Source organism: Anoplopoma fimbria, chromosome 10 (assembly GCF_027596085.1).
Source record: "Anoplopoma fimbria isolate UVic2021 breed Golden Eagle Sablefish chromosome 10, Afim_UVic_2022, whole genome shotgun sequence".
Taxonomy (NCBI): domain Eukaryota; kingdom Metazoa; phylum Chordata; class Actinopteri; order Perciformes; family Anoplopomatidae; genus Anoplopoma; species Anoplopoma fimbria.
This window is the reverse complement of record NC_072458.1, coordinates 9,336,257-9,361,757: the sequence shown is the minus strand read 5'-3', so window position 1 is coordinate 9,361,757 and position 25,501 is coordinate 9,336,257. Positions and strand designations below refer to the sequence as shown.

General features: G+C 40.7%; 1 protein-coding gene across 1 annotated transcript in view; it reads left to right on the top strand.

Annotated features, from left to right (window-relative positions):
- Positions 1-235: 235 nt before the first annotated feature.
- The window catches only part of LOC129097547 (oxysterol-binding protein-related protein 10), a 66,114-nt gene continuing 40,848 nt past the window's right edge, over positions 236-25,501 (top strand). The window contains exons 1-4 of the mRNA XM_054606439.1: positions 236-928; positions 11,082-11,257; positions 20,284-20,363; positions 22,374-22,442. Coding sequence (XP_054462414.1) covers positions 627-928; positions 11,082-11,257; positions 20,284-20,363; positions 22,374-22,442 — 627 coding nt within the window. The 5' untranslated portion in view covers positions 236-626. The remainder of the gene's footprint in view (positions 929-11,081; positions 11,258-20,283; positions 20,364-22,373; positions 22,443-25,501) is intronic.

Below are 25,501 nucleotides of genomic sequence, written 5' to 3'. Positions count from 1 at the left end.
AGAAATCAGATATTATCAGCTTTTGCTGTTCGAATCGTCCTAGAAAAATATCCTAAAGAAAGTCTTGCTGTGTATCAGCCTCATACATGACTCATCTGAGGCTTTTCCTGCTGGCATTTGCAATATTTTTGTGGGGTGGATTTTTTTTTTTTTTTTTTTTTTTTTTTTTTTGTGTTGATATAATGGGATGCATTGTAATATCCGGGGGCCGGTCCAGAGTGGAGGGGGAGTGTCTGCGCTCTGCTCTGCCTTTCTACCAGGACAACGCCGGAGGAGACCCACAGTGCCTCACAGCCGCGCACTGCAGAGGAGAGAGAGGGGGAGAGAGAGAGCGAGAGAGAGAGAGAGAGAGAGAGAGAGAGAGAGAGAGAGAGAGAGCGAGCGGGACTCACACAGCACCGGGGGAATATGTCACGCACCGTGGGACGCTTCAACCAGCGGCGCAACGCGGTCCATGCATACCCACTGCCTCTGCTTTAGTCCACTTGTCTCTGCCACCGCCGCCACCACCTCCGCTGCTTCTGGTCCATCCCCGTCCCCCCTCCTCCTCACTCTGTCCACCCCTCCTCCTCCTCCTCCTCCTCCTCCGCCTCCTCCTCTGGCTCTTCAACCGTCCCGTCGCCAGGATGGACAAGTCGCCCTGCTGTCCGCATCCCGTGACCAACACGACCAACTCTTCCCCGTCGGACCGCGGGAACTCGTCATCGACCAGGAAGCCAGGGAGGAGCGGGTCGCATAGCCCCGGCTCCGGTTCCCTTGGCGGCCCGGCTGGTGGAGGAGGAGGAGGAGGAGGTGGAGGAGGAGGAGGAGGAGGAGGCAGCCGGGGAGCTGTGCTGGGGAACAGCATGCATTTGCAGCAGCCGCGTAAGAGGCAGCTGGAAGGAGTGCTGAGCAAATACACCAACCTGATCCAGGGCTGGCAGAACAGGTAAGCAGGCGCTTGGAGTTTGGTGGGAGGAGGAGGAGAGGGGACACGATTCACTTTCGGTTTCAGGCGTCCGATAGCTCGGTGTTGTTATTTGCCCCGTCCACGTTGCACTTTTACCGACACGTCACTGTGATGGGGGGGTCAGAGGGTTTAGATCCAAACCCTGCACACATGTCATGTAGGCCTGCTAGTGCACTACTTTACTGACTATTGTAAGGTTAACAGACACTAATAAAGATCAGATAATAGAATTTACAGAGAGACCAATTTATAACTAGTTTAATCCTGGCTTTTGATGACGTCATATATAAGAGGTGTGTTGACCCAACCTGTCATTTTTGAGTTTTTTTTGGGGGGGTGTTTTACTTGGAAGATTTTTTTGACTAGAGCTAGATTGATAAATTGTCTGGGTTAATATATTGGTTTGATATTATATTACATGCAGACATGATGTTATCAGCATATGCATCGGCAGAGACTGTTCTGTCTACTTGTTTTCATTATTGATTAATCTGCCAATAGTCCAAAATCCAAAGATATTCATCTTTCTATCACATATGACACAGAAAAGCATCACATTTTCTGTTAAAAGAAGCTGGAAAGATTAAATATTTGGTGTTTTTGTAAAAAAAAAACAACAACTATCAATTGATTATCACAATTAGTCAATAGTTTTCTACTCTACTGCACTAATCGCATAATTAGCCTACCACTGCAGCTGTACAAAAAATGCTCACAATAAACTCACAGGAAAGCATCAGTCCTCACAAATGAGGAGGCCTAATCGACTAATTGTTGTAGCTCTAGTTATTCCTAAAGATAGTCTTTGTTGTAGGGCTGTTATATGGGATTGTATATGTCGACATTTAGCCTGAAACATCTACAAGTGAATCCCCATATTTTCTATATGTGCAGTGTTTCCTGATAAATGTTGTCATTATATTTCCTTATTGCTTCATTTTAATGCTTTAAAGAGTTTTCTGAGATTCTGCTGCTCATGAAGCACTGCATCCTGCTCTCATAATGAAGTGCAGAATATCTCAGCAACAACTGTGGAGATCACAGCAGTGCATTATTGACTGTACTTCATGCAGCATTAATGGGTTCACTCCCTGCCCTGTCCAGTTCACTCGACTCAGAGCCTTTTTATGAGTGAGCAAGCTTTTAATTTGAAAATCTATCCTAAGCCTACACTTGTTGCTGTTGTGAGCCAAGAATGAAGCATCTGGTTGTGGTTTGAATGTTTTTTTTTTTTTTTTTTTTGAGGAATAGAAAGACTTATGCTTATTTCCTGCAAGCTGCTCAACTCGTGTACACACAGTTAACATGAATAATGCAGGATTTCTCTTCTGTAGCTGTAGTGTGATGAAATGACTTTTTTTTATCACTGATGTGCAAACAAAAATAACCAATCCCATTGTTGCCGTGGCGCTGCTGTAGAGAATGAGGAAGCTGAGACTGTAGTGTGTATGATCTGAGCTGAAAGCCAGTGTCTATATGTGAGAGAGGGGTGAGGTAGGTAGGGAGGCAGAGAGAAAGAATGGCTGCTCCCAGCTCTCCCATTAAACTGACAGCCAGATGATACACTGAACTGCATCTTGATATGAACCCAAAGTAGTAATACCTGGATGTAGCACACGCATATGTTCATCTCAAAGAGTCTTATTGAGCAAAAGAAAATCTCAATTGTGTTTGAGGTTCATGTGGGATTTGTTACCTGTCAAGTCTGACCACTCAAACACATGAACTCATATATGCAAACATATATCACAGTATATATATATAATACGCAGGTTGTAATGGGCAGAAGGGTGATGTTAAAGAATGTTTTTTTGGGATGGTGGTATTTGTCCCGTTTCAATTTCAAAGTGCTCAAAGGTGAAGGTCTCGCTTAATGTGTCGACGCAGACAGCGAGCGCCGACTTACAACATCCTGAAAATGGAGCCAGTTTGCAGGAAGCCAAAAAGTTAACCGATCATATTTTGCTTCAGGCAGGTTGTTCCAAACACAGTGCGTAGGTGGGATGTAACCAATCAAAGCATAATGAATATTATGTACCTGAAATTAACGAGTGAACCCTTTATATGTGGGTGTTTCCTAAGATGGTTCCTGGAGTTGTTTTATATTTATGTTTGTACATATTATATCGTACAAGGTACTTATGCTTCCTACACATCCAGAAAAGCAGAAAAAAAGCACTTTTCCTTTTTACAAATATTTCCTTTTGGAAGGAAATGTTACAAGACAGTCATGAGTGAATATTTCTTTTTTATTTGCAATAAGGTAGTTTTTTTTTTTATATTATAACAGCTAGAAATAGACTGTAAGTAAAACTTCTCTTGATCTGCAATTTAGGTCAGCAGTCATCTTTGAGACTATTTACCGTGCTCTAATTTGCAAAGTAAAGCACAGTTTTGCTCCAGATTCACAACAGTAACTTGAACTTTTTCAGATATTGCTGTCCTCTTTTGTTTAACGATAATGAGTGTGACAAATAAAGACCCAATCCATAATTTTTACCGTATAAATACTTGACATTTCCATAAACTTTATAGAAGAGTTTAGTTAACGAAATGAAAATAATCGCTTGTGTTTACAAATGAAATTGATGTAAACAAACCAGAAAGAATGCACAATCCTAACCATAAATTGTCTTACCCATTGCTCAGTTTAATGGTGACAGTAGGTTCCTTCATTTCAATTTTTAGCTATTTTGTTTACATTTATTCATAGATAGTGAGAAAACATGCCCTACAATTCAGTTTTCCATTAGTCCCTTTGCTGATGAGTGCTTTTTTTGACGTATTGGATAGCTTAATCCAGATATAATAGGTTTCTACTAGAGGTGGCCTCAATAAAAGTGAACTGGAAGTTAGAGAGAAGTTTGTTGCAGCTGGAGTTCAACATGACTCATAATATCATGGTTTTTCTAAACCCATTAGAGGAAGAAGCAAATAATCTTTGCTCAGGTTGCATTTAGTTATATCTTTAAGTGCCTACATCATTTTATATATTTTTGTATATATATGGAAACATTTATAGTAGGAGAGGCGGTGCTCTGGTGGTGTTGGAGTAATTACAGTTGTCAGTCACGTTCCAATATTTATCAGGCCAAGGAACACGTGTGTGTTTGGCAGGTGGTGTCGTGGTGGGCAGCAGACCTGAGTGGAGCTAATTCTGCCACTGTGTGGGAGGCCATGTGTCAGTGTGAAGTGCTGTTATGTTGTGTAGGTGCTGTGTGTGTTTTTGTCGGGGAAAATGTGCTATGTAACCAATTTTTGTTTCTTTGCAGACATATGCATACTATACTTGTGAGGACGCTCATTGACAAAATGCATTCCTTTTTTGTAGCTTTTCATAGTTTGTAGATACTATAATAATATATAATAGAAATATTAATAGTAACATTGTACTGACTAAGTTAATTGCGACTTGAAGTGCAGTTTACCACTTTTGTTTTCTGGACAACAGGAGTAAATCATCTCTTAAAGCCTTGTGGGAATGCAGATTTAATGCAAAACTGACCACAAAAAAACGATCATTCGTTGGACCAGGAAGTTAAATCCTTTTATTTTATGAAACTTTATTTCACAGTTTCAATTAACACAAAATTGCATAGAGGAATACCAAAAACGAAAAAGATTAATAAAAAAAGGTAAATAGTCCATGATATTTACTTAAACAGTAATGTATATAAAATAATAACAACCATGGGGGATTGTTGATTTAAACAAACTTCTATTATTATTACAAAATTGGAAAGTTGTTAAAGTTTTGTACACAAACGGACACATTCTCTCACAGTCATACACACCCTAAACATGTTGAACGTGCATGCAGTGATTGGTTGATTGGTTGTTATCACTGCCAAGCTTTGGGTCTATTATTATTGATACAAAGATGGTTGTGTGTTGGACAAGATTCACCCTTGGAGCAATTGTGACTGTAACATAATGCAGCTTACAATACAGGACATACAGCATGTGTGTGTGTGTGTGTGTGTGTGTGTGTGTGTGTGTGTGTGTGTGTGTGTGTGTGTGTGTGTGTGTTGTGTGTGTGTGTGTGTGTTAACATTAGCTGCTCACGCTTAGTAAGCTACAATTCAGATTTTCAAACTGCAGAGTCAGTTGAGGTCAAGCATTCAACCTTTCTTGCAGGAGATATTGCTCTGTTGTTGTTCATAGACTGGTTTTCCTCTGAGAGTTTGTGCATCATGTGTAGATATTTCAACATTTGCACGCAGATCACAGAGTACCAAACATTTAGAGTTTTCTCAGTCCACAGTTTCAAATATTTTGTGATACAAGGCTGGATATAAAAGGATTTCTACTTGTGTCGATTCTAAATGTACATCTAACTCAGCGGTCAGCAGGGTGGGGAGTACATGGTGAGCGATGAATCATTTCTTTGCAGATGTTCTCACTGGAAAAGGAGCACTGCTGTGCTGCTTTGATCAAAGCTGTGTCGTGGTAATGCAGCTCTTGTAGGTGTTTCTGTGACTGAGAGGGGGAAGGAAAACTGTTTGTGGTTGGTTAGCTGGTAGCTGCAAAATAAAGTTGTATCACGAGTTGACCAAACCATCCAACTCAAGGTCCACTTACATTGTCCTCATCACCAGGTTGGGTTTGCCTAGTTGCCGCGGAACTCTAGATGTTCAAACTTTAAACTTTTAAGTCACCATGGCCGGTTTCTCTGAGCAAACTCAATCTGCTGATGAAGACCGTGTGATAACGGTGAAAGCTCCATAGCAAACGAGGAAATGTGTCTTAAACAGGCCCTATTATGCTATTTTCCGGGTGCATATTTTTATCTCAAATTACAGTTACAACATGTTTACATGTCTTAATGCTCATAATCTGCCTTGTTTTTCTCATCCTGGCTGTCCTGCAGCACCTCTTCTCACTCTCTCTCTGAAATGCGCCGTTGTAGCGTTTGCTCCTCCCTCCAGAAAGCAAAGTCTGCTCTGATTGGTCAGCTAGCCTGCTCTGTTGTGATTGGTCAACGTTTCACATTTCACGTTTCACACTTCCTCTGGAGCTCCAGCTCTGTCTCTCTCTTTTGTTGTTTGAAGGCCAAACTAGCCAGAAGGAGTTTTATGTCACTTCTGTAACATTGTGACCTCATAAAGTTACGGAAGTGAAGGAGAGAATTCAATGGAGCTGTTTCAGGCAGCTCAGGAGCAGTGATTCTGAGGGGGAGGGTAACTCCTTTTAGGCGTGAACTTCAAGTTTTACACTCTACGGACCTTTTACATGTATAAAAATATATATAACATACTAAAGAAGAGGGAAAAAGTGGAAAAGCATAATAGGGCCACTTTAGGTTAAGATTGCTTTGTCAACCTGCCGTTTCTATGGGCCGGAATTAACCGCCAAGCTCAGGTTTTTGCAATATTTAGATCAAAGCTTAGACTTGAACCTATATAAATGATATTTTTGTGGTTAACGTTAAATTACGTCTTTTTAATATCACTGAGCCATTGAGAAGTGGTGCTCTAGCTTTCAGCTTTTAGCTTGATGTTTAGATTTCTGGATGACTCTGTCATCTTGTCGAGTCCGATTGGAAACTGATGCGGGCACAGAGGTCATACAGATCATCATTCAACGCCCACACATTGGCCAGCAGGATGGCTGGTGAACAAATAACCGCACATCAAGCCTTATAATGTCAGATGTTGGATGAAAAATCCTCGGAAAGGCCCCAACATGGCCGAGAGGTCAAGTTCAGTGAGTTAGCCGAGGTGACAACTAGCAGACAGTTAGCAACCTGTATGCCCACCCACCTGCCGGTGAAAACTCAAGCTTCCTGTCTGTTTTGGCACTTTTCTGCCTCCTATTGGTTCAAATTATTTGATGCAGCTTCAAGACTCTCCCATGATAGTAAGTGATTATAAAATGTTGGTTTTACAGAACCCTAACACATGGCTCAAAACTTTCTTTTTTTCATTGGCTGCACCGCTGAGCCTAACTTTGATTCAGGTGCACCAGCACGTTGTTTAGGTGCACCTGAATCTCCAATTAAGATGTTCTGTCAGGATTTTGCATTTTACCGGGGACAGGTGGTGTAGCGATTGCCTCCACAGATGATGTCAGGATTGGGCTGGGCCTGTCGGGGCTGGGGAACAGGTGTGACAACATTTTTGTTGACAAAAGAACAATCAATATTTCTCTTCATTTTTAATTTTTGCTTTATTTAAGGTTATGATGTTGCTCTTGGAGGAGTACAAGCGCAGTTTCACACATACACACATGCCTTATTTTTATTCTCGACATTCACATTCAGCAGCGAAGAATATCATGGTCAGAGCCAAGCAGAGGTAGAGTAGGGGGGCGAGTCTACACAGAATAGGGATGGGGTAAAAACGGGTAACACACACACACACACACACACACACACACACACACACACACACACACACACACACACACACACACACACACACGTAGACTGACCTGCTAAATGTAAGGCTCACCGGTGCGACCAATGTCAATGTTTAGTTGCTTTCTGGGGCCGTGCTGCTCATCTTATTACTGAACAAGTATAACTCACATTTCCTGCCAATAACAAGGGTGATTTACTGCCTTCCTGCCCTTCTGACATTCCTTTGAGTGTTTTTAGAATGAAGACATGCAAAGTCTGCTGACAAGCTATTTTCTGTGTTAGGAAATGGCACTGTTGATATGGAAAAATGTGCTTGACTAAGCTCTTTTAACAGTGTTGTTATTGTTATGGTGGCGATTTATTTTATATCTGAAAAAAAAAAAAAGGATCAGTATCAAAGCTCTTTGTTGTTACAGATGTTTCTTCTTGAGTGGGTGAGTGATTACAGTTCAAAGCTAGTGGGGATCGTTTTTGAAAAGCAACTGCAGTTAAATTTAGTGTTTTCCTTGGCTGAATAAACACATTTTTGTACAGATATGAATAAATACATATATTTGATCTCCATCAAACCAGTAAGGGGTTTAAAATCACGATATGCATTTGAACAAGTGCAGTAAAACTGCTGCAAATGTTCCACCAGTGTCATTATCTATTCACTTGGCCCAGTTTGCTGCAGCTTCATGCTTCCAAAGGTGAAAAGTTTACTGCAGGTCAGACATTATCAGCACCACTATGACACAAGAGGCTGAATGCGAAGCCCAGGGTTTGTTACACAGCTCCATCTATGATGTTAATGGTCTACATTGTGGTGTAGCTGCAAAGGCAGGACTTACCTGGAGGGGTCAACGGTAAAAGCCTCCGCTCTGCTGACTGTACAGGGGATAAGACTTCATATAAAGTGTGTGTGTGTGTGTTAGAGAAAAAGAGATGGCTGGATAAAAACTGACGCAGGCGGATCGTTCTGTGGTTGGCTGTGGTCGACATAAATCACCAGCTCGCCTGATGGAAGGGGGCAAGACGGCCAGTGGGGATCAATTTTCACAGAGCGGTATTCACTGCATCCTCTCTGGGGAACTCTAGAGGGTTCATGGGAAAACGCCTGATGTGAAGGATGCAGCAACAGAGTTATTTTGTTCTCTTATTGTTAACATATTTGTAGACTGAAGCCATGATATGATTTTTAATCATAGAAAAACAATGTTCCAGTGCTAAAGCAATTAGTTTATTCAATCAATTAGTGAATAATGTGCTTGTTTATCAAGCAAAAATGCTAAACATTTTCTAGCTCCATTCTCTTAAACGTAATAGATTTGCTGCTTTTCTCAGTTTCATTAAACAGATGAATTGCTAATTAAATCTTTTTTTTTTCTTCTTCTTTTTTTTATTAATGTCTGTTGGACAAAACAATCAATTTCAAGATGTCACCATGTGCTCTGGGAGCTTGTGAGCACTTTCAGTACTGACATTTTACAGACTAAATGCTCAATCGAAAAACAAGACTAAAAGTCTGCACTGATGCTATAGCGGCTCTGAGGCTGTACTTGCGCACAGTGGTGTTTTGAGCTAAATGTAAACATCAGCAATTATAATATGCTCACAATCACAGAGCTAACATGCTCATGTTTATCCGGTTTAATGTTTATGGTCTGAGTTTAGTGTTATAGCATGCTAAAATTAGCTAATTGGCACTCAACACAAAGTTCAGCTGAGGCTAATGGGAATGTCAATAGTTTTGTAGGTATTTGGTCATAAACCAAAGTATTGGACAAATAAAAAATGTGACCTGATAGTTGCGCTAGAGGAACAGTTGGGGGATCACCATGGATATCTGAGCCAAAGTTTATGGCAATCCATGAAGTGGTTGTTAAGATACAAGTCCTACACCTCACTGAGTGGAACTCACTTGAATAGATTTTTAATTGAAAATAAAAAAGGAAAAGTAGTTCCCTTTACCTCCTTGGCAAAATCTTCCCCCACCAGAAATGTCACGAATGAGCCCCAAATCTAGTCAAAAGTGCTGCATTCCCTTTGACAAGTTTTTCCATAGCGGGACAATGCAACCAGATCATTTTTGTGTCAGAAAACATGAGACCAGGTGTTGCTGTTGTACTAAAACCCAGGTTGGTGACCTGATGTGACTGAGTGAATGTAACCGATATAACTGACATTCACAAAGAAACTATTTTACTGTGGAGTAGTCATGTTTGGCAGATACCTGATCTGCCTAATAAGGTCAAAATGATAAACATTGAAAATAGAGGCATCTCAAATGTGAGGATTTGCAGCTTCATTATATATTCAAAACATTTGTTTGTTACACTGTTGGTTGGACAAAACAAGAAACATGAAGATCTCCCCTTGGGCTCTAAACTGTGAATGGCATTTTGACTGTTTTGTGACATTTTACAGATCAATATTCGATAATAATAGATACGGATCAATTGAAAAAAGAATCAAAGTAATAGCAGATTAAATAATGAAAGGAATTCTTAGTTGAAGTCCTACATATGTCTAGCCAGGAATTAATTGGACCCAAACCCAAGATATTTTTCTGACACGATTAAACAGGTAATTAATTAGCTGATCAAATATTATTCTGCAACTAGTTTTTGTTAACTATTTAAAACTAATTTGGGCAAATGAATTGCTTTTCTTTGTCTAATGTTTTCAAATCAGGGTGATGGTTGGACAAAAATCAAGCAATTTTAAGTTGACACTTTGGCTTTAGGAAATTTTGATTTACATTTTTCACCATTTTCTTACATTTCCTCAATGTTTTTACGGGTAGATTGATACTGAAAATACATGTCTGGTCATACGTAAACAAGTGTGATGATATTGGTATTATAGATGAGAAGGGAGTAGCAGTGGTAGTGTTTGAAACTACAGCAGGAGGGCTGACTGAAGTAACCCGTGGGTGTTCTTTGAAAATCAACACCTTTGAGATACTGGAGAGGACAGGAGATGTCTTTAATTATCACATACATCCGTGACAACTGTGGGTATAAAAAAAAGCAACAGTGGCTTTGCCCTGCAAAGGCTTGATCAATATCCCCAGCTTCTGTACTGGCGGATGGAAAGAGCACATTGATTGCGAACACAAGGATTATCAGGGAAAAGAAGGCGACATGCGGAGCAGAAGACAGAACAAAGACTGCTGTTACCTCAGGCCACTGGACACAAACATATAAAGGTCAGCCAAAATCATCCGGTGCCACTCTCGCCCGTGTTGAGATGCAGGAAAAAAGAAAAAGTGTTAAGGGCTGCAGACAGAGCCTTTCTGGCCACAGGAAATTAAATGTGTCTGCTCCTCTCGTGCGCCTGTCTCGCTTTGAATCTTCCGATCGGTGATGAGCGAGGTAGAGATTCAATTATGCAGGGATTGAATGTGATTCATTAATCACCAAGGGTAAAATGTGGGGTTTCATTTGCACGCCTCGAGCTGTGGCTTCTGCTCAAGATGACCGCACTACTTGCTACCTGGAGTCATTTGGAATTTAATTGCCGGCTTGATGTGTTGCAGGTGAAAGCAGGCCTTAATGTGCACGGAGGGGTATTTATAAACGGATCTTGCGTAAAGAGAGCTTAGGTAAAAAACATCCTGCAGGCGTTGTTGCATGGGAGGTGAGAAATTCAAAGATATGTTTTTACAGCAGCTCTCTCTTGCATCGTCTCACCCTCATTCATAGCCATCTTCCCCGCTTTCCTATTCTCTCTCACACACAAAAGGAATATAAAGAAACTCTCCTTCTTTTTTTCCCTCCTACGCAGGTACTTTGTGTTGGATCCAGAGCTGGGACAGCTGCAGTACTTTGTCAACGAGCACGGGAAGAGCCAGAAGCCCCGCGGGTCCCTGCCCCTGATTGGTGCCTCGGTAACCCCAAGCGACGAGGCTCCGCACATGTTCGTCGTGAACTCTGTCAATGGAGAGCTGTACAAACTCAGAGGTATGACCTCATGCCGGCCCCATGCTGCCCGTATATGGCAGAGTACAAACACTGAGTCGAGTGTGTGTTTTTTATGTTTGAGTCTCTTGAAGTGCAGTGTGTTCATGCTCTGGTGTTTATGAATTATCTTTCTCTTCACAGTATTTGTGAATGCACTGGACAGCTGGTTATGGAAAGTAATTTTAAATGAAAGCTGCAGGGTTTTACTCTTAAAGGGCCAGTGTGTAGGGTTTTGGGAGATCTCTCAGGAGAAATGAAATGTAATATTCATAACTATGTATTCATTAGTGTATGAACACCTGAAACTAAGAATCATTGTGTTTTCGTTGGCTTAGAATGAATGGTTTATACCAAAATAGGGAACAGGTCAACTTCAGAGTCCGCCATGTTGCACCGCCATGTTTCTACTGTAGCCTAGAAAGGACAAACCAAACTTTGTCTGTTGTTTAGTACCCTGGTATCCAATTAGGTAGCGTGGATTGTGAAATTTACTGGTATTGGTATCAACTACTAAATTTCTCCCATCATGACACCCCTAACAACCATACCATAATCCGGATGGCAAGGACGACACAGGAATCATTCATTTAACTTTACCAGTATGCAGAGTAGATCGGTGCTTCACCCTTGTTTTCGGTCGCAAAAAGCAGCTGTTTTTACTGAAAAAAACACTGTATATTGAGTTGAAAGGAAACACATTTGGCCAAGATAGATCTACACCAAAGTGAAATATCTCTTTAAGACCCAGTGCCAGACAAAGAGCCTGTAGCTGGTCACTGTGTTGAAGGCCCTTGCCTTCGGTGACCTGTATCCACTGAAGCGAGAGAAACTCTCTTTTACTGTTGCTCCACTTGAGCCGCTGGAATGTCCCCTTACGCTCTCGAGGGGGAGGATATCAGAATAACTTGGCCTATATTCCCCGAATAACTCAGTGATCCATGTGTATTGAGCTAAGAGGAAACAATGATCCAACAGAGAGGAAGAAGTTGGGCTGAGTAGCCCACAGGCGGTGGTATTTCCATCCCCATCGCTTCAGTAAGATTCGAGAATTATCAAGAAAGTCTTTGAGCGACAAAAGCAATCTTTTGATACGAACCCAAGGCCTGTTTAGAGGTTTGACCGCCGCCAAGATCTCCAACAACAACAAACAGATTTTTCAAATATTCATCCTCTGAAAATAATTGCGGTCCAATATCAGCACTTGTACTCAAAAACTTCAATTTGCTCAACCAGCAGGGTACAAAGAGGCTCAGATGTACGTTCTCAACAGTTGGTGATTAAGATTAGTCTCTTTGAATCTAGTATTGGTCACCATGGGACTCCCTGAAAGCCCACCTTGGGGTTGGAAATAAGGGAACTTCAAGGTTCAGTCGGGAGTCGTTTTTCAGTATGTGTAAGCTGCTTATCATGTCAGTGATGGTCTGTGTCTAAAGCTTTAAATGCCACCTTTATTCTCATGCGTAACCCTTGTTTCTCAAGAGGGCTTTGAACACACTTCCTTGTTGCTAACCCGTTTAAGAAGATACTGGATACACAGATACTACCTTGAGACGACGACTTTTCAGTGTTTCTGTTTGATTTATTGGCAGGAAATTGCATTTATATATCTATCTGTTCTTTGTTGTCATTGAAGGATGTCTGATCACCCTTTCTGGTGTCTTCTGTGCAGCCATTGATCCCAGCTCTTAGTAATGTTTCATTAAAAATGGTAGAATGTCTAGTCTGATCCAACGAGAGATTTACATGTGACATCTAACACAGCTGTTCAGTAGCCTGAGGGGTTTTCTGGCTCCAAACCAAAGTGTAATTAACTAAAGCGGAATAATGTAAAATAAGTAATTCATTATCGGATGTTGGGAGATTGTGGGGCCTTGTGTTTTGTTGCTGAGTAAAGGTGAAGAGCAGTGGGAATTTAATCATGTCTGACTGCACAGATGGAAAATTAAGCTATTTATCATACAGTGTCTCAATGAGACAGTCGGCCAATGAATGAAAGGGTCAGTGTGTTCAGCTTCCCAACTGGCTGATTAAGATGCCCTACACATCTCCGTCGTGCATCATTGTGACAAAAACAAATTGCAGTGTTTTGATGCAGAAACCTGTTCTTATGATTGAGTATCATAAACTCCCTAAAAGCATTCCTCACCACAAATCTGCCAGAATATTTCTGCCATTTCCAACAGCGAACTGTTTGTTTGGTTATCCGGGAATGTACATTCAACCGATAGTAAGCATTAGGGAGAGCAATTTGGGGTTCTGTGTCTCGCTCAAGGACATTTGGACATGCGGACAGGAGGAGTTGGGGATTGCACTTCCAACAGTCTGATTAAAAGTTGACCTGCTCTACCGCATGAACAATTGAAAATTTGTATTTTATCCAAATAAAACAACCACTTTCAACAGTGTCCTCCAAAAACTGACTTTTGCTTTGAAGAATGAGCCACTGGATACTTTTACCAGAGTATAATTGTACCCTAGTATTTTATTTCTAAGGCAAAACAACAACGGTAACACTCTCTTTTCACTGCTTTCATATGACATCTATTGTATTGTTATAGGGTGCCACCATTCAAGGACAAAAATCCATCAAATTCACATCTTTCTTGCATTTTTCTTTTTCATCAAGTCAATAGCAACAGTTCACTTACAGACATTACATTACAGTCATTTAGCAGACCAAAGCGACTTACAATCAGTAGTATATTACATATCATTCACCCATTCACACACTGATGACAGGCTACCATTCAAGGTGCCACCATCAGACTCTAACTAACATTCATGCAACATCCAGTCCACACCGATGGCAAGCCTTCGGGAGCAACTTGGGGTTAAGTGTCTTGCCCAAGGACACATCGACTGCCGAAGCCGGGTATCGAACCACCGATCCTCTGAATGGAGAACTACCTTGCTCTCCACTACGCCGACATGAACATTTCAGGCTCTTCCTTCCTCCATAGTCTTTATGTGCTTTTCCTTCTTATGGAGTAAAACATCAGTAAAGTAAAAGTACACTTATTCTGCTTAAGGATGACATTCAAGTACCCTTTGCTTTACAGCATAAAAGATTCAAATGAACTGCTCAGCACAGCAAATGTGAGGTGCGACAGTCTCAATCACTATTGAATAAAAGCTATTAAAAAGCAAATTACACCAAATTTTCTCCAAGCATTGTGTCACTGATTTAGTATGTCTGATTACAGGGATGTCGTTTTGATGAGTAAAAGCCGGTTGCTGTAATTGCCGGGCCACTCTTCTAACCTCTGGCCCCTGTCAGCTTGTCCATTTTCTTGAAAAATACCTTTTAAATTGCCCCCCTCATAATATCTCCCGGCACTTCAATCAGATCTTACTGCTGGTCTGAGCCTTAATCCTCATTATTAGTCCTCATTATCATAACCAACGACATCTTTTACAATGCTTTAATTATAAATTAGTGTGAGTAGATGAGGATGGTGCTGCTACGACTGATTAAAAAGGAGTTCTTTCTCTTTTTCAATAGCATATCGTTCAGCCGTATCTCTGGGATGGGTATTGACATTTCAATAGGACAAACAGACCAGTAAGAGTGTCGTTGTTAGTCCCTTCGGTCTCCAGCGCGAACCTCATGCATTCATCACATGAATAGAGCTGTCAGCCCGTCACCTCGAAGTCTGCACCTCTCGTGACACAGCGCTTTGAAATTTTCATCATTAACACAGTATTCTACCTGAATGGGAACTGCACGTCCTGCTCTAAGCTAAGCAGTGTGTATCCACTCCTGCGTCACCATGCAAACAGGTGCATATTAGCATAGCAACACTGCTCCGCTCAATGCAGACAACTAATTATCTTTAATCACAGCTAGGCTTGTGCACATCTCTGAGAAAAATATCTGATTTAGTCTCTTGCTCACTCTCCGGGTAAGTGGCCCCTTTAGAGTGATTGATTTCTGTGGATGATGGCAGCAACGAATGGGTGGGGAAGGTTGTTACTTGGCACAGGTGGTTCTGTGGGAATACTCTGTTCTCCCCGGAGAGGTGAGGGCCCACTCCCAGTGGGAGAGCGCTTCTCGAACGCTGCACTTGTCAGAAGTTTCTGTGAACGTCTCATTTTCTCTGAGTTGCACTGTTCACTTGAAGAGACCCTCTGTAGGTGTTCCCATGACTGCGGCAGATGTGAGAAGTACAAGTGATTGACAAGTGCAAATTGAATTCTCCACGCGTTGAAATAGTTTCCATCAGGATGTCAAAAAAACATTTAACAGAAGATTTTTAAAGGGCTGTATTTAACATTCTGAACATTCATAGAACAGCAAACAAAATGCTATGTAAAGATATGAGTAATGTCTACCTGAGCGGAGGACAAAGTCACTCTCCCGCTGTGTGTTGTTATCCGAGCTTTTTTGACATAGCCCAGCTGGCCAAGCCTGTTTTTAGTGCACGTTAGTGCATGTGAACATCCCCCAATGGTTAGCTCACAGCCTTTTAGCACTGTTAGCTGCTGTATGAGCCGCAGGATCGCCGTCGACACGTTGAGAGCCGTTGAGAGGCGATCAAAATGCCCCCAGTATCTGACCAGTATGTGACCTATTAAAGGTAAATTTCAGTAGCTATGTATATCCTTATAAATCTAATGAAGCAATCCATCCTCTAAGAATTTTTTTATGACTATTAATGACTTTTTTATGACTTACTATATTATATTATATAAAAAAAAAATTACGCCATACAACACTATGACTTTTTTATTGCTTTTCATAAGATTATACTATGATCATACAGTCATACTATATCATTATTATTTTTATGAGCAATCACACTAAAACAAAAAACTCCTCACTGTCTTCTTTACTTGCATATAGATATATTTAGTTACAACGTTTCGGTACACAGACCTTCATCAGGTTACTTTCCTTTTTTAAATTTTATATATTGTCTACCCTAGGTATTCTCCTATGCACCTGTCGTCTTATTGGTGTGCGAAAGTAAACTCTTTTTATGAGCAATCGCACTGACTTTTTTTTTGCTTTTTTGTGACACATTATACAAATTACATTTTTATGTCACCAACCTTCCTAACCTTTACAAGAACCTTTAAACTAAATAAAAAAAATTCCATGGTTAGTACAAAGTGCTCTGCCATTCATACCTTTTCTTTTTTATGATTGACTATAGTTATAGTGTCTTTTTAAGGGGGATTGCCTGTAAAAAAACAACACCCCAAAATGCGGAGATGGCTTGGTGGGCCTTCAGCCCTGAGTAGTGTCTACAGGCTTCCTCACAGGCTGCATATCCATTCTGTTGCACAGCTACAACAGGATGGATAGTAAGAAGACACTGTTTATAGAGTTTTTATTAATTGGACCAAACTTTTAAAATGAAGAGGTCAATAATATGGTTCTGAAAAATCCCAGCGGAAATTGCAACCTTGTTTGGATCTGAATGAAGCCTGATGTTTTTGGCTGACCTAATACATTATTTTAGCCGTAAGTGTTGTATTCCTGTTTCCCACCATCAGTCTTTAACATTCATGTGAGGAGCTGTAAAGGCTAAGGGTGTCCCATTCCTGTTTTTCTACTAAGTGCTGCCGCACGGATCAACTACGGTCTGTTTCACTAGTATCACCTTACCACTGATCACACAATGTTAGAAAATCAAACGCACCCTTAGAAAAGTTTAACTGCCACAAACCTAACTTTTGTAACTAAATAAAAAAAATTGGGAGGGACTTTTTAAAGCTTTTGATTCATTTTTAAAGGCATTTTTACATAATAATGCAGGTTTGAGTCATACTGTTTTTGTTTATTTCAGTAGAAAAATAGACATGTTTAAGTAGGAAGAAGCACAGTAGCACAAGGTGCAGTAATTTGCATTATTAGGTGCAATCATCTTTAAATCTTTTGTTACTCTTTTCCTCCATTGGTCCTTCAGCTGGGATTGACCTACAATCTGAACTCAATGTTATCAGACCCATCAAAGACACTGTTCTCCAATAATTAGTCAGTGAAATGGGATCAGAAGGATATTATTTTCCTGTCTGACCCCCGAGCGGGTCAACACAAGCAGACAGTCAGCGTCTCCTTCAACTGGAAGGGCTGCGGCTCGCTGTGTTAGTCAGCAAGTCTAGGCCTCATTCGTGTTTCGATAACGGGGTGTATTGTCTCTGTGCCAAGGGGAAAAACCACAAGCATGCATAGAGCATCAAGCTGCTTCCTGTGCTGCTCGCAAATCGGCCAAATGAGTCTCTGCCGTCTCTTCAATACCGAATGTTCAATTTAGCACAGAGGAGAAAATGAAGAGGTTGAGATGTGATACACAGCCCTCAGGACATCATTCAGAAGGTAACAGGATCACAAGGCCGGGTAGGCAGTTGGCTGGTTGAATAATAATTTGGCTACAAATGAGATCACTGACATCCAGCAGCTAGTCTTCACTGATTTCTTCACAACACAGCTCAAGACAGGCACTGATTACGTTTAAAAACTATTGTCCATTCTACCTTTAAAACCTGCTCTGTAATGGTTTGGCTAGTTCCCTGATCATTGGACGCACTCTGCAATTTAAATGCATTTAAAGGAATGGAAGAGTTGGATGAGGGTAAACACACAATTCTGTACGGTATAGCTATAGCCAGTAGCCAGTTAGCTTAGCCTAGCTTAGCACAAAGGCTGGAAACAAGAGTAACCAGCCAGCTTGGCGTGATTACACTTAGATTTTTTTATATTTTCCCGCAGCTTCCACTGTTTATGCTAAGCTAAGCTAAGCATCAGCTGGCTGTAGCTTCATACTGAACTAATTGATAGGAAAGTGGTGTCGATCCAAACAGAATATCCATATTTACCACAACTATTCCAGCAATGGTTTAAATGTTGTATCTGTTGTTCTTAGCCTTCTCGGGAAAATTAAGCCTTAGGCTTTGGTTATACTTACTTAAAAATCTTGCAAAAAGCAACGTTCTTGCATAAAAGGGCTGTTGGCTGGAGATGCTGCCCCAAAAAAAGAGAACTGAAACAAACTACACTTAAAACACGATACCCCCACCACCTGCTCTTAATTCTATATGTATGTGTGGGTTTGTGTCTTTCTTTCATGCAACGTTTCCTATCAGTGAACCATGTTTGGGGTCAAAACACTTATTGCTGTGTTTCAGACCGGTTAAACCTGATCTTATGATGTTGGAGCTAAGAGATATTTACAAGCGGCAGTAACGGAATACAAAAAAGCTACTCACCAGTACTTGATAATTTGTCCGGACCAAGGGCTTGGCGAGGAGTTAAGAAATGCTGATCTCATGAGTCTCGAGCTGAAACAAAATTTTAATTTGCAGAAACTTTAAAAATCCATTAATTGATTAATTGTCAAGTTAAATGCCTATTATTCTACACCTCCAGCTTCTTAAATGTGATGATTTGCTTGCTCCTTCTGTTTGATATAATTGTAAACTGAATTTATTTTAGTCTGGGACTGCAGCATTTCTTTCTCATTTTAACAATCTGGGTGTGATCCTGGACGACCAACTGTCGTTCTCAGCAAACATTGCATCGGTCACACGCTCCTGCAGATTCCTCCTCTACAACATCAGGAGGATTCGCCCCTTCCTCACTGATGAGACGGTGCAGGTGCTCATCCAGGCTCTGGTCATCTCCCGCCTGGACTACTGCAACTCACTACTTGCTGGAGCCCCGGCGTCGGCCATCAGACCCCTGGAGCTTGTCCAGAAAGCTGCAGCACGTCTGGTGTTCAATCGCCCCAAGTTCTTTCACACAACTTCCCTTCTCCGTTCTCTACACTGGCTCCCTGTAAGAGCTCGCATCCAGTTTAAGACTCTGGTGCTAGCCTACAGGGCAGTGAAAGGAACAGGCCCTGGTCAAGCCCTACACCCCCGCCCGACCACTTCGCTCTGCGGCCTCGGGGCGATTGGTTGCCCCGTCGCTCAGAGGTCCCTGCGGCCGATCCACCCGGTCACAGCTTTTTTCTGTCCTGGCCCCTCAGTGGTGGAATGAACTCCCCACCGACGTCAGGACAGCAGAGTCGCTGCCCATCTTTAGGCGCAGGCTGAAAACTCACCTCTTCAAGAAGTACTACCCTGAGCCTTCCTCGTAGCATTTATTGCACTCATATTAGTTGCTGCACTTACTGTATTCGAATCAGTTCGCTGCACTTATTGAATTCGTATTTGTTTACTGCACTTATCCTATTCGTAGTAGTTTGTAGCACTTATTATATTCGTATTAGTCTGTTGCAATTATTGTTTTCGTAGAAATTTGCCTCTGCACTATACTTTTGCTCTGGCTTATGCTTTAAGATGCTTGTTTAAGAAAGGAGATGCACTTATGACTTCTGGTGACCAGTAGTTCTCTTGAATACCTATGTTGAATACACTTCCTGTAAGTCGCTTTGGATAAAAGCGTCTGCTAAATGACTGTAATGTAATGTAATGTAAATGTAACAATATTCTGACATTCTACAGCCTTAAAAAAATTATTGTTAGAATCAGCAATTAAAATGATAATTAGTTTTAGCACTATGTGAGTCTCCATTCACCAGATCCCATAAGGAAAGTTTGGATGTTTTACTGTTAAATTAAATATTTTGTACATTTTATTACTCGACATTAAATTCTGAATTCTCTTTCAAGCTCATATCTTCGCTACTAACAGTAGACTTCTGATGCGGGAACAGTGAATTAATTACCAAATACTTAAAAATTTATCGGGGAGATGACCTCCTCATCCTCAGTAATACAGCATTTGAAATTTTTTAAATAATCTTGCGATAACTTGTTCCTCCAGTTGATGTTCAGTGCTCTGCATAACCTTGGGCAATAATTTAAAATGTAATCTGCATAAATGGGAGTAACCGTACGATAATAAAAACTGAAGGGATGTGGAGACACTTTAAGGCACATGGCTTTCTTATAACTGCATATTGACCTGACTGTGAACTCATGTGAAGGTTTATTGGTGATTCTCAATGTCTTGAGTGTGTAAAGGAAGTTAAGACTTGTCATTTTATTAATGTGTTTTGCTCTGTGTGTCTCTGTAGCCTGCGACACCAAGGAGCAGCAGTTTTGGATCAGTCAGCTCCAAGCGTGTGCCAGACGTCACTCTGACAGCAGTGCCAAGGTAAGACACAAACACACACTCACAGACAGATGCAGTAACAGAGATGTGAACGGGACTCTGGTCCAAGCTCTTGGCATGTGTTGTATGCGAAGTGAGTGGAAAGCCTTGACATTTCCTTTGAGATTCCTGTTCCCCTGTGTGTCTCTTTATAAATGTGACAAGTTTTCCATATCAGCAGTTTGTCAGTCTCTGTGCAGGAACAGGTCCTTCACCATGTGCAAAACTTCTGTACAGTCCCGAAAAGTCCAAGCCCCATCTATCTTTCTGTTCTGCTTTTAGTCCACTGGCTTTTTCAGTGTGTCTAAAGGTGACAGATTTTATTTTTCCTGTGCCATTTTTCAATTGAAATGGAATCTCCCATGAGTCTCATTTAACATCCTCTCTGGAGTTTTAAAGCTCTTGCCTGGGTTTTTTTCTCCTGACATTCTCATCATCTTGGCCTGCTAAAATTACTCGTTTATTCTATGAAGTCTTGCAGCAAATATATTAAGCGTAAAAATAAATCATGCTTAATTTATGAAAAATACTCAACAAGCGAAAGATACAAAAAATATGCAACAAAAGTGAGGACGGATGCATTTAAAATGAGAGAAATTAGGAACAAAATGTAAAATAATGTAAAAATACCAGGACTGACACTCTTGCAGAGCTCAGCTTCCATGTGATGTCATGACATTCCATGTCATGTGTAACTTCTCTTGCTTGTCTAATTCCAGAATATTTTTAGCACTTCACATGACAGAAGACTTAGTGATTTTGGGAAATATAGCATTGCGCTCCTGCTGCTATATTTGAGGATGAGGTTGTCACTAAATATCCCTGGTTTCTCTGTTCCTCTTCATGACTATGTGGGCTCATTTCTGAGAGATTACTGTGTTGGGTGTAGTAGCATTTACCTTTTATCCACAACCAGTCTTTATTAATATCCTGGATTAATATTTGGACATTTTTGGGGGGTTTAGCATAGGCTTCAAGGGATTAGTTTGTGTGTGTGTGTGTGTGTGTGTGTGTGTGTGTGTGTGTGTGTGTGTGTGTGTGTGTGTGTGTGTGTGTGTGTGTGTGTGTGTGTGTGTGTGTGTGTGTGTGTGTGTGTGTGTGTGTGTGCGCTGTCTGTATCTCTGGTGAGGTGTATAGCCATTGGACTTATCCAGTGGAGAATGAGGAAATAATCTAAACTTTATCATTTCTTTGGAAAACTTTTGGTATTAAAGTTGATTTTACACATGGAAGGTGTATTTTTTTAGTCTTTGCTGCAGCTGTGAATGAATGAACAAGCTGCTGTTGGGTTGCCTGTAATATGTTTGAGTTTCTTACTTCTAAGTTCATTTTGTGACTCATTTCATAACACTGACGTTTACAAGTCACCAACTTTTGCAAAATTGCTAGTGGCTATTTCCAGTGTTGTGAAATGTTTATCATCGTGAATAACATGTACATCTAATACAATGCAATATAACTGACCAGCTATAAATCCTACTGAATGAAGTCATAAAGTTTTGTTTGTATTGTTTGTGTCTCACAGGTGTTTAGTCAACTCTGTGGTCAATTTTAAGGCTACACACAAGAAGTTTTGTTACTGGATTGCATTAAATTGAAAGTTGTTTCCACTGTTTTATCCAACCCCATTAACATACGTCACATAAGCATGATGACATTATAAAAAGATAAGCAAAGTGTAGATATTTTACAAATAAAGCTTAAAAGCTGGTGATTCTGGCTAAAAGCATTGGGTCAACGACTGCCTACTGTGCTAAATTGTGATTATATTTGTTTAATTGGCAGATCAAACTCCCATTGTACAGAAAAGCTGTCTTGGACTGAAGGAATTATCATGCTGAGTTGATTGTTTATAGCCTGTATGGTACCAAACATTTTAAAGGTCACTGTCCAAAGAAGACAAAAAAACTGTCTTGGTGCCTTGCATGGAGGCATATGCTTTCTTTATATTTCTTTATTAGTTTATTCACTAATAATCTGTCTGTCTGTATGTGTTTGTTTGTTTGGGTTCAGGTGAGGAAGCTAAAGGGCTCAGATGAACACTTGAGTGTGGAAAGAGCAGGAGGAGGCCACGAGGTGCTGGTGAGTCAAAAACACACATCCCCGAGCACCTGAGATGCACTTTACTTCCTGTTTCACAAACTCGGTTTCACTTTCAAACATTAGAAAGGATGCAGAAAACTCTGACATCTGTCCCGCTGCATTCTCTTTTCCGAAAAAAGCTCTTTTTTAACAACTAAATAAGGCAGCCTCATTATGCTGCTTCATCGCCGGCCTGTTATTCAACACGTAGCTCTCCACCACTTGAGACTGCTGCACAGCTGGAGTGAAGGGAAAGTCCAATTACTCTGCTCAGCCGTGATGAGGAGAGCAGTCAAAACACGAGAGAAAATTGGATAAGCAAGAGAAAGTGGAAGGAGGAAAGATGGTCTGTCTCTCTTTTTCCTTCTGTCCTGCAGAGCTGAACGGGCGTTTTGTTCCTGTTCGTTGACTGTGGGGCATTGCCACGGCAGCAGCTGTTATTACTGTTCCCACTGCTGTGGTCTAATCCTTCCCCGAGCTGCGCTGTCTGCCTCTCAGATCGTTGTCGCAGCTACTCCGGCAATGCGGCAGCCGGCAGTGGAGGCTCGGGCTACATCTCTGATAACAGAAGAGGTGTAGCACGATTTATTTGTTACAAAAAAGGGCAGGGGTTCATTGTTCTCGTCTTTATTGGAAACCAAATAAAAGAAGTGCTGGCACATTTTATTTGATCCATACAGATAGTAGACAATAAATCCCCTTTTCACACTTTTCTAAGGGATGCTTTTATTTTGAAGTTGATGAGGTAGAAGAACAAATATGGGGGAGAGTTTGTTGGTATGCTAGTTTGCTCTTCAGTGAAGGTAGTACAATACTTTATGTAGATAGACATGGCCGATGAACACCTGGGGATGTGGTGCAGTTGTAAAATTGTATCACAATGTGTTAAATCAAAAATTGCCATTGAGCTGAAGGAACTTCTCTGACTCAACAAAATATTTTAGGTTTCACAATATCTACTCGAGGTCCATTGTCAAAGCTGTTTAAGAGCTTTTAATCATATCCCATGATTTCCATCAGCAGATGTAGTCCACCAGATAAATTTACAAATCGTCTTAAATTATGGCTCAAGCGTATCTCTCTCTGTTTCTCCTCCCAACACACAAATATGTAAGTAGCTGGGTTTCCATACAAAAGAAAACACTTAATAATGCATGTTTCCATCCTCTCTTGTAATGCAACTATTAGGAGTTGGTTCATTGAGATTAACATTCGCCAGCCAGCGGTGCTCATTCTCCAGTCGGGTGTTATTAGATCATTGCAGGAGGAGAGGCAAGGAGATGGCGTAATGAAAAGAGCTCCAATCAAACTTAAAACAAATAGATAACATGATTGAAATACAGCATTTGTGATTGTTCTATGTATTAATTTGAGAAAGGTTATATTCTTCTCATTGCTACACACAGATTTTATGTTTTGTCTCTTCGGTAAAGAAACCTTTTAAGCCGTATGCTTCATGTACATCATGATTAATTCACTAAGTCTTTTTCCATTGTTCCATTTTTGCCTTCATTAATACATTAACTTATCTACCTCAGCCTAGCATTAAAAAACTAATGAGAGTCAGAATAATTATATAAACTGCATACAAGAAATACACAGGAATGTTTCTCTCAGCCTCTGTTCAGCCACATTGACAGGGCACATTGCATACTGACATCACCACATTGACAGTGTAAGAAAGCTCCTGGTTCAATAAAGCAATAACTGCTAAATGCATGTCTGGTAACTCTTGTCTCTCTGCCTGGAGCTTTGTATAGATTCTCATCAGGTCCCAAAGGAGAGTTTGACCTTGTTCCTGGAAGTGCAACCAATCTTATCAGAGCCAGTTTCCTCTGTCAAGTTGTCCAGTTACAGTGGTTGTCGTTCTGGTAGCTGCTTACAAAGTCTAACTTTAGGTGTCCTGGTTTCAGAGTTTCAGTTGTATCAAAAATGAGGCTGCCTTGCTTTTGCACAGCCTGTGAAAGCAACATCCGGTTTTAGATTTTGGACAGGATGAGTGCAGGGGAAACTGTGCATAGACTCGTAGGACAAAATCACTATATGAATCTACTTTATTATTTTATTATTTTTTGGTAAATCGTTAAATTATTGTTATATATTTTGTGAGCAGCAAAACATTGAAGAATGCACACGAGGAGCATCAGTGGCAGTTGGAAACCAATAAAACAGAAAAAGAATCACTATGGATTATTTCAAATTTAAACTTCTATCAACTTCAGGCATAAAACTGATTTCAGATTTCATATAGACAGTTTTTTGAAATGCAAATACAGAATGTAGCTTTGTGTTACATTACAGACCTAGCTTGTCATCAACAAAACTTTACAAAAATATGGTATATAAATAACCCAACAGAACCTTTTTTTTTTTTATGTTGAATTATCTTTTCTGTAAGTTTCTTGTCCCTGCATGATGGTTTGAGTATTTCAAAGCCTTCTCTACGTTGCCAGGTATGTAATTCTGAGTGAGAATATACAGTCTTAACTGAAATTTAAGTTTATATGTAAGAGTATCGATTTCCACATATAGTAATGTCACACATGCAGGCGTGCTGATGAGGTGCTGCAGGTGGAATTGGTTGAAATTGGCAGTCTGATAAATAAACCAGTAACCATGTAAAACTACAACACACACAACACAATGAGTCAGACTGTGGACTTTGAGTGGGACTGGAAATATTGTGTACTTTCTGCTTGAATGAAGAAAGTGAATGTGTGTGTGTGGTGTCCAGCTTCTGCCTGTTGCTGTGTGTGTGTCTGTCTGTCTTTGGCTTTAAACTCAGCTTCAGTAGTATCATCTTTATATGTTGATTTAAGGTTGAAATTATTAAATTAGTTGTATCTTAGTTCTATGTGTGTATTTATGTAATTAAATCTATTTCCATACCCTGCTTACCGAGATTATTGCTGAATAGCTAATTGTATGTAATTAGCGTGGTTCCCTGTAGTGCAGAAAATGACAGGTCAGCAGCTGACTGTTGCACCAGCTACCCACGCTGCCTCTCACAGGGCCAAGTCCGCCCACGGTCGAGTGACAGCAGAGCACCTGTGAAGCAG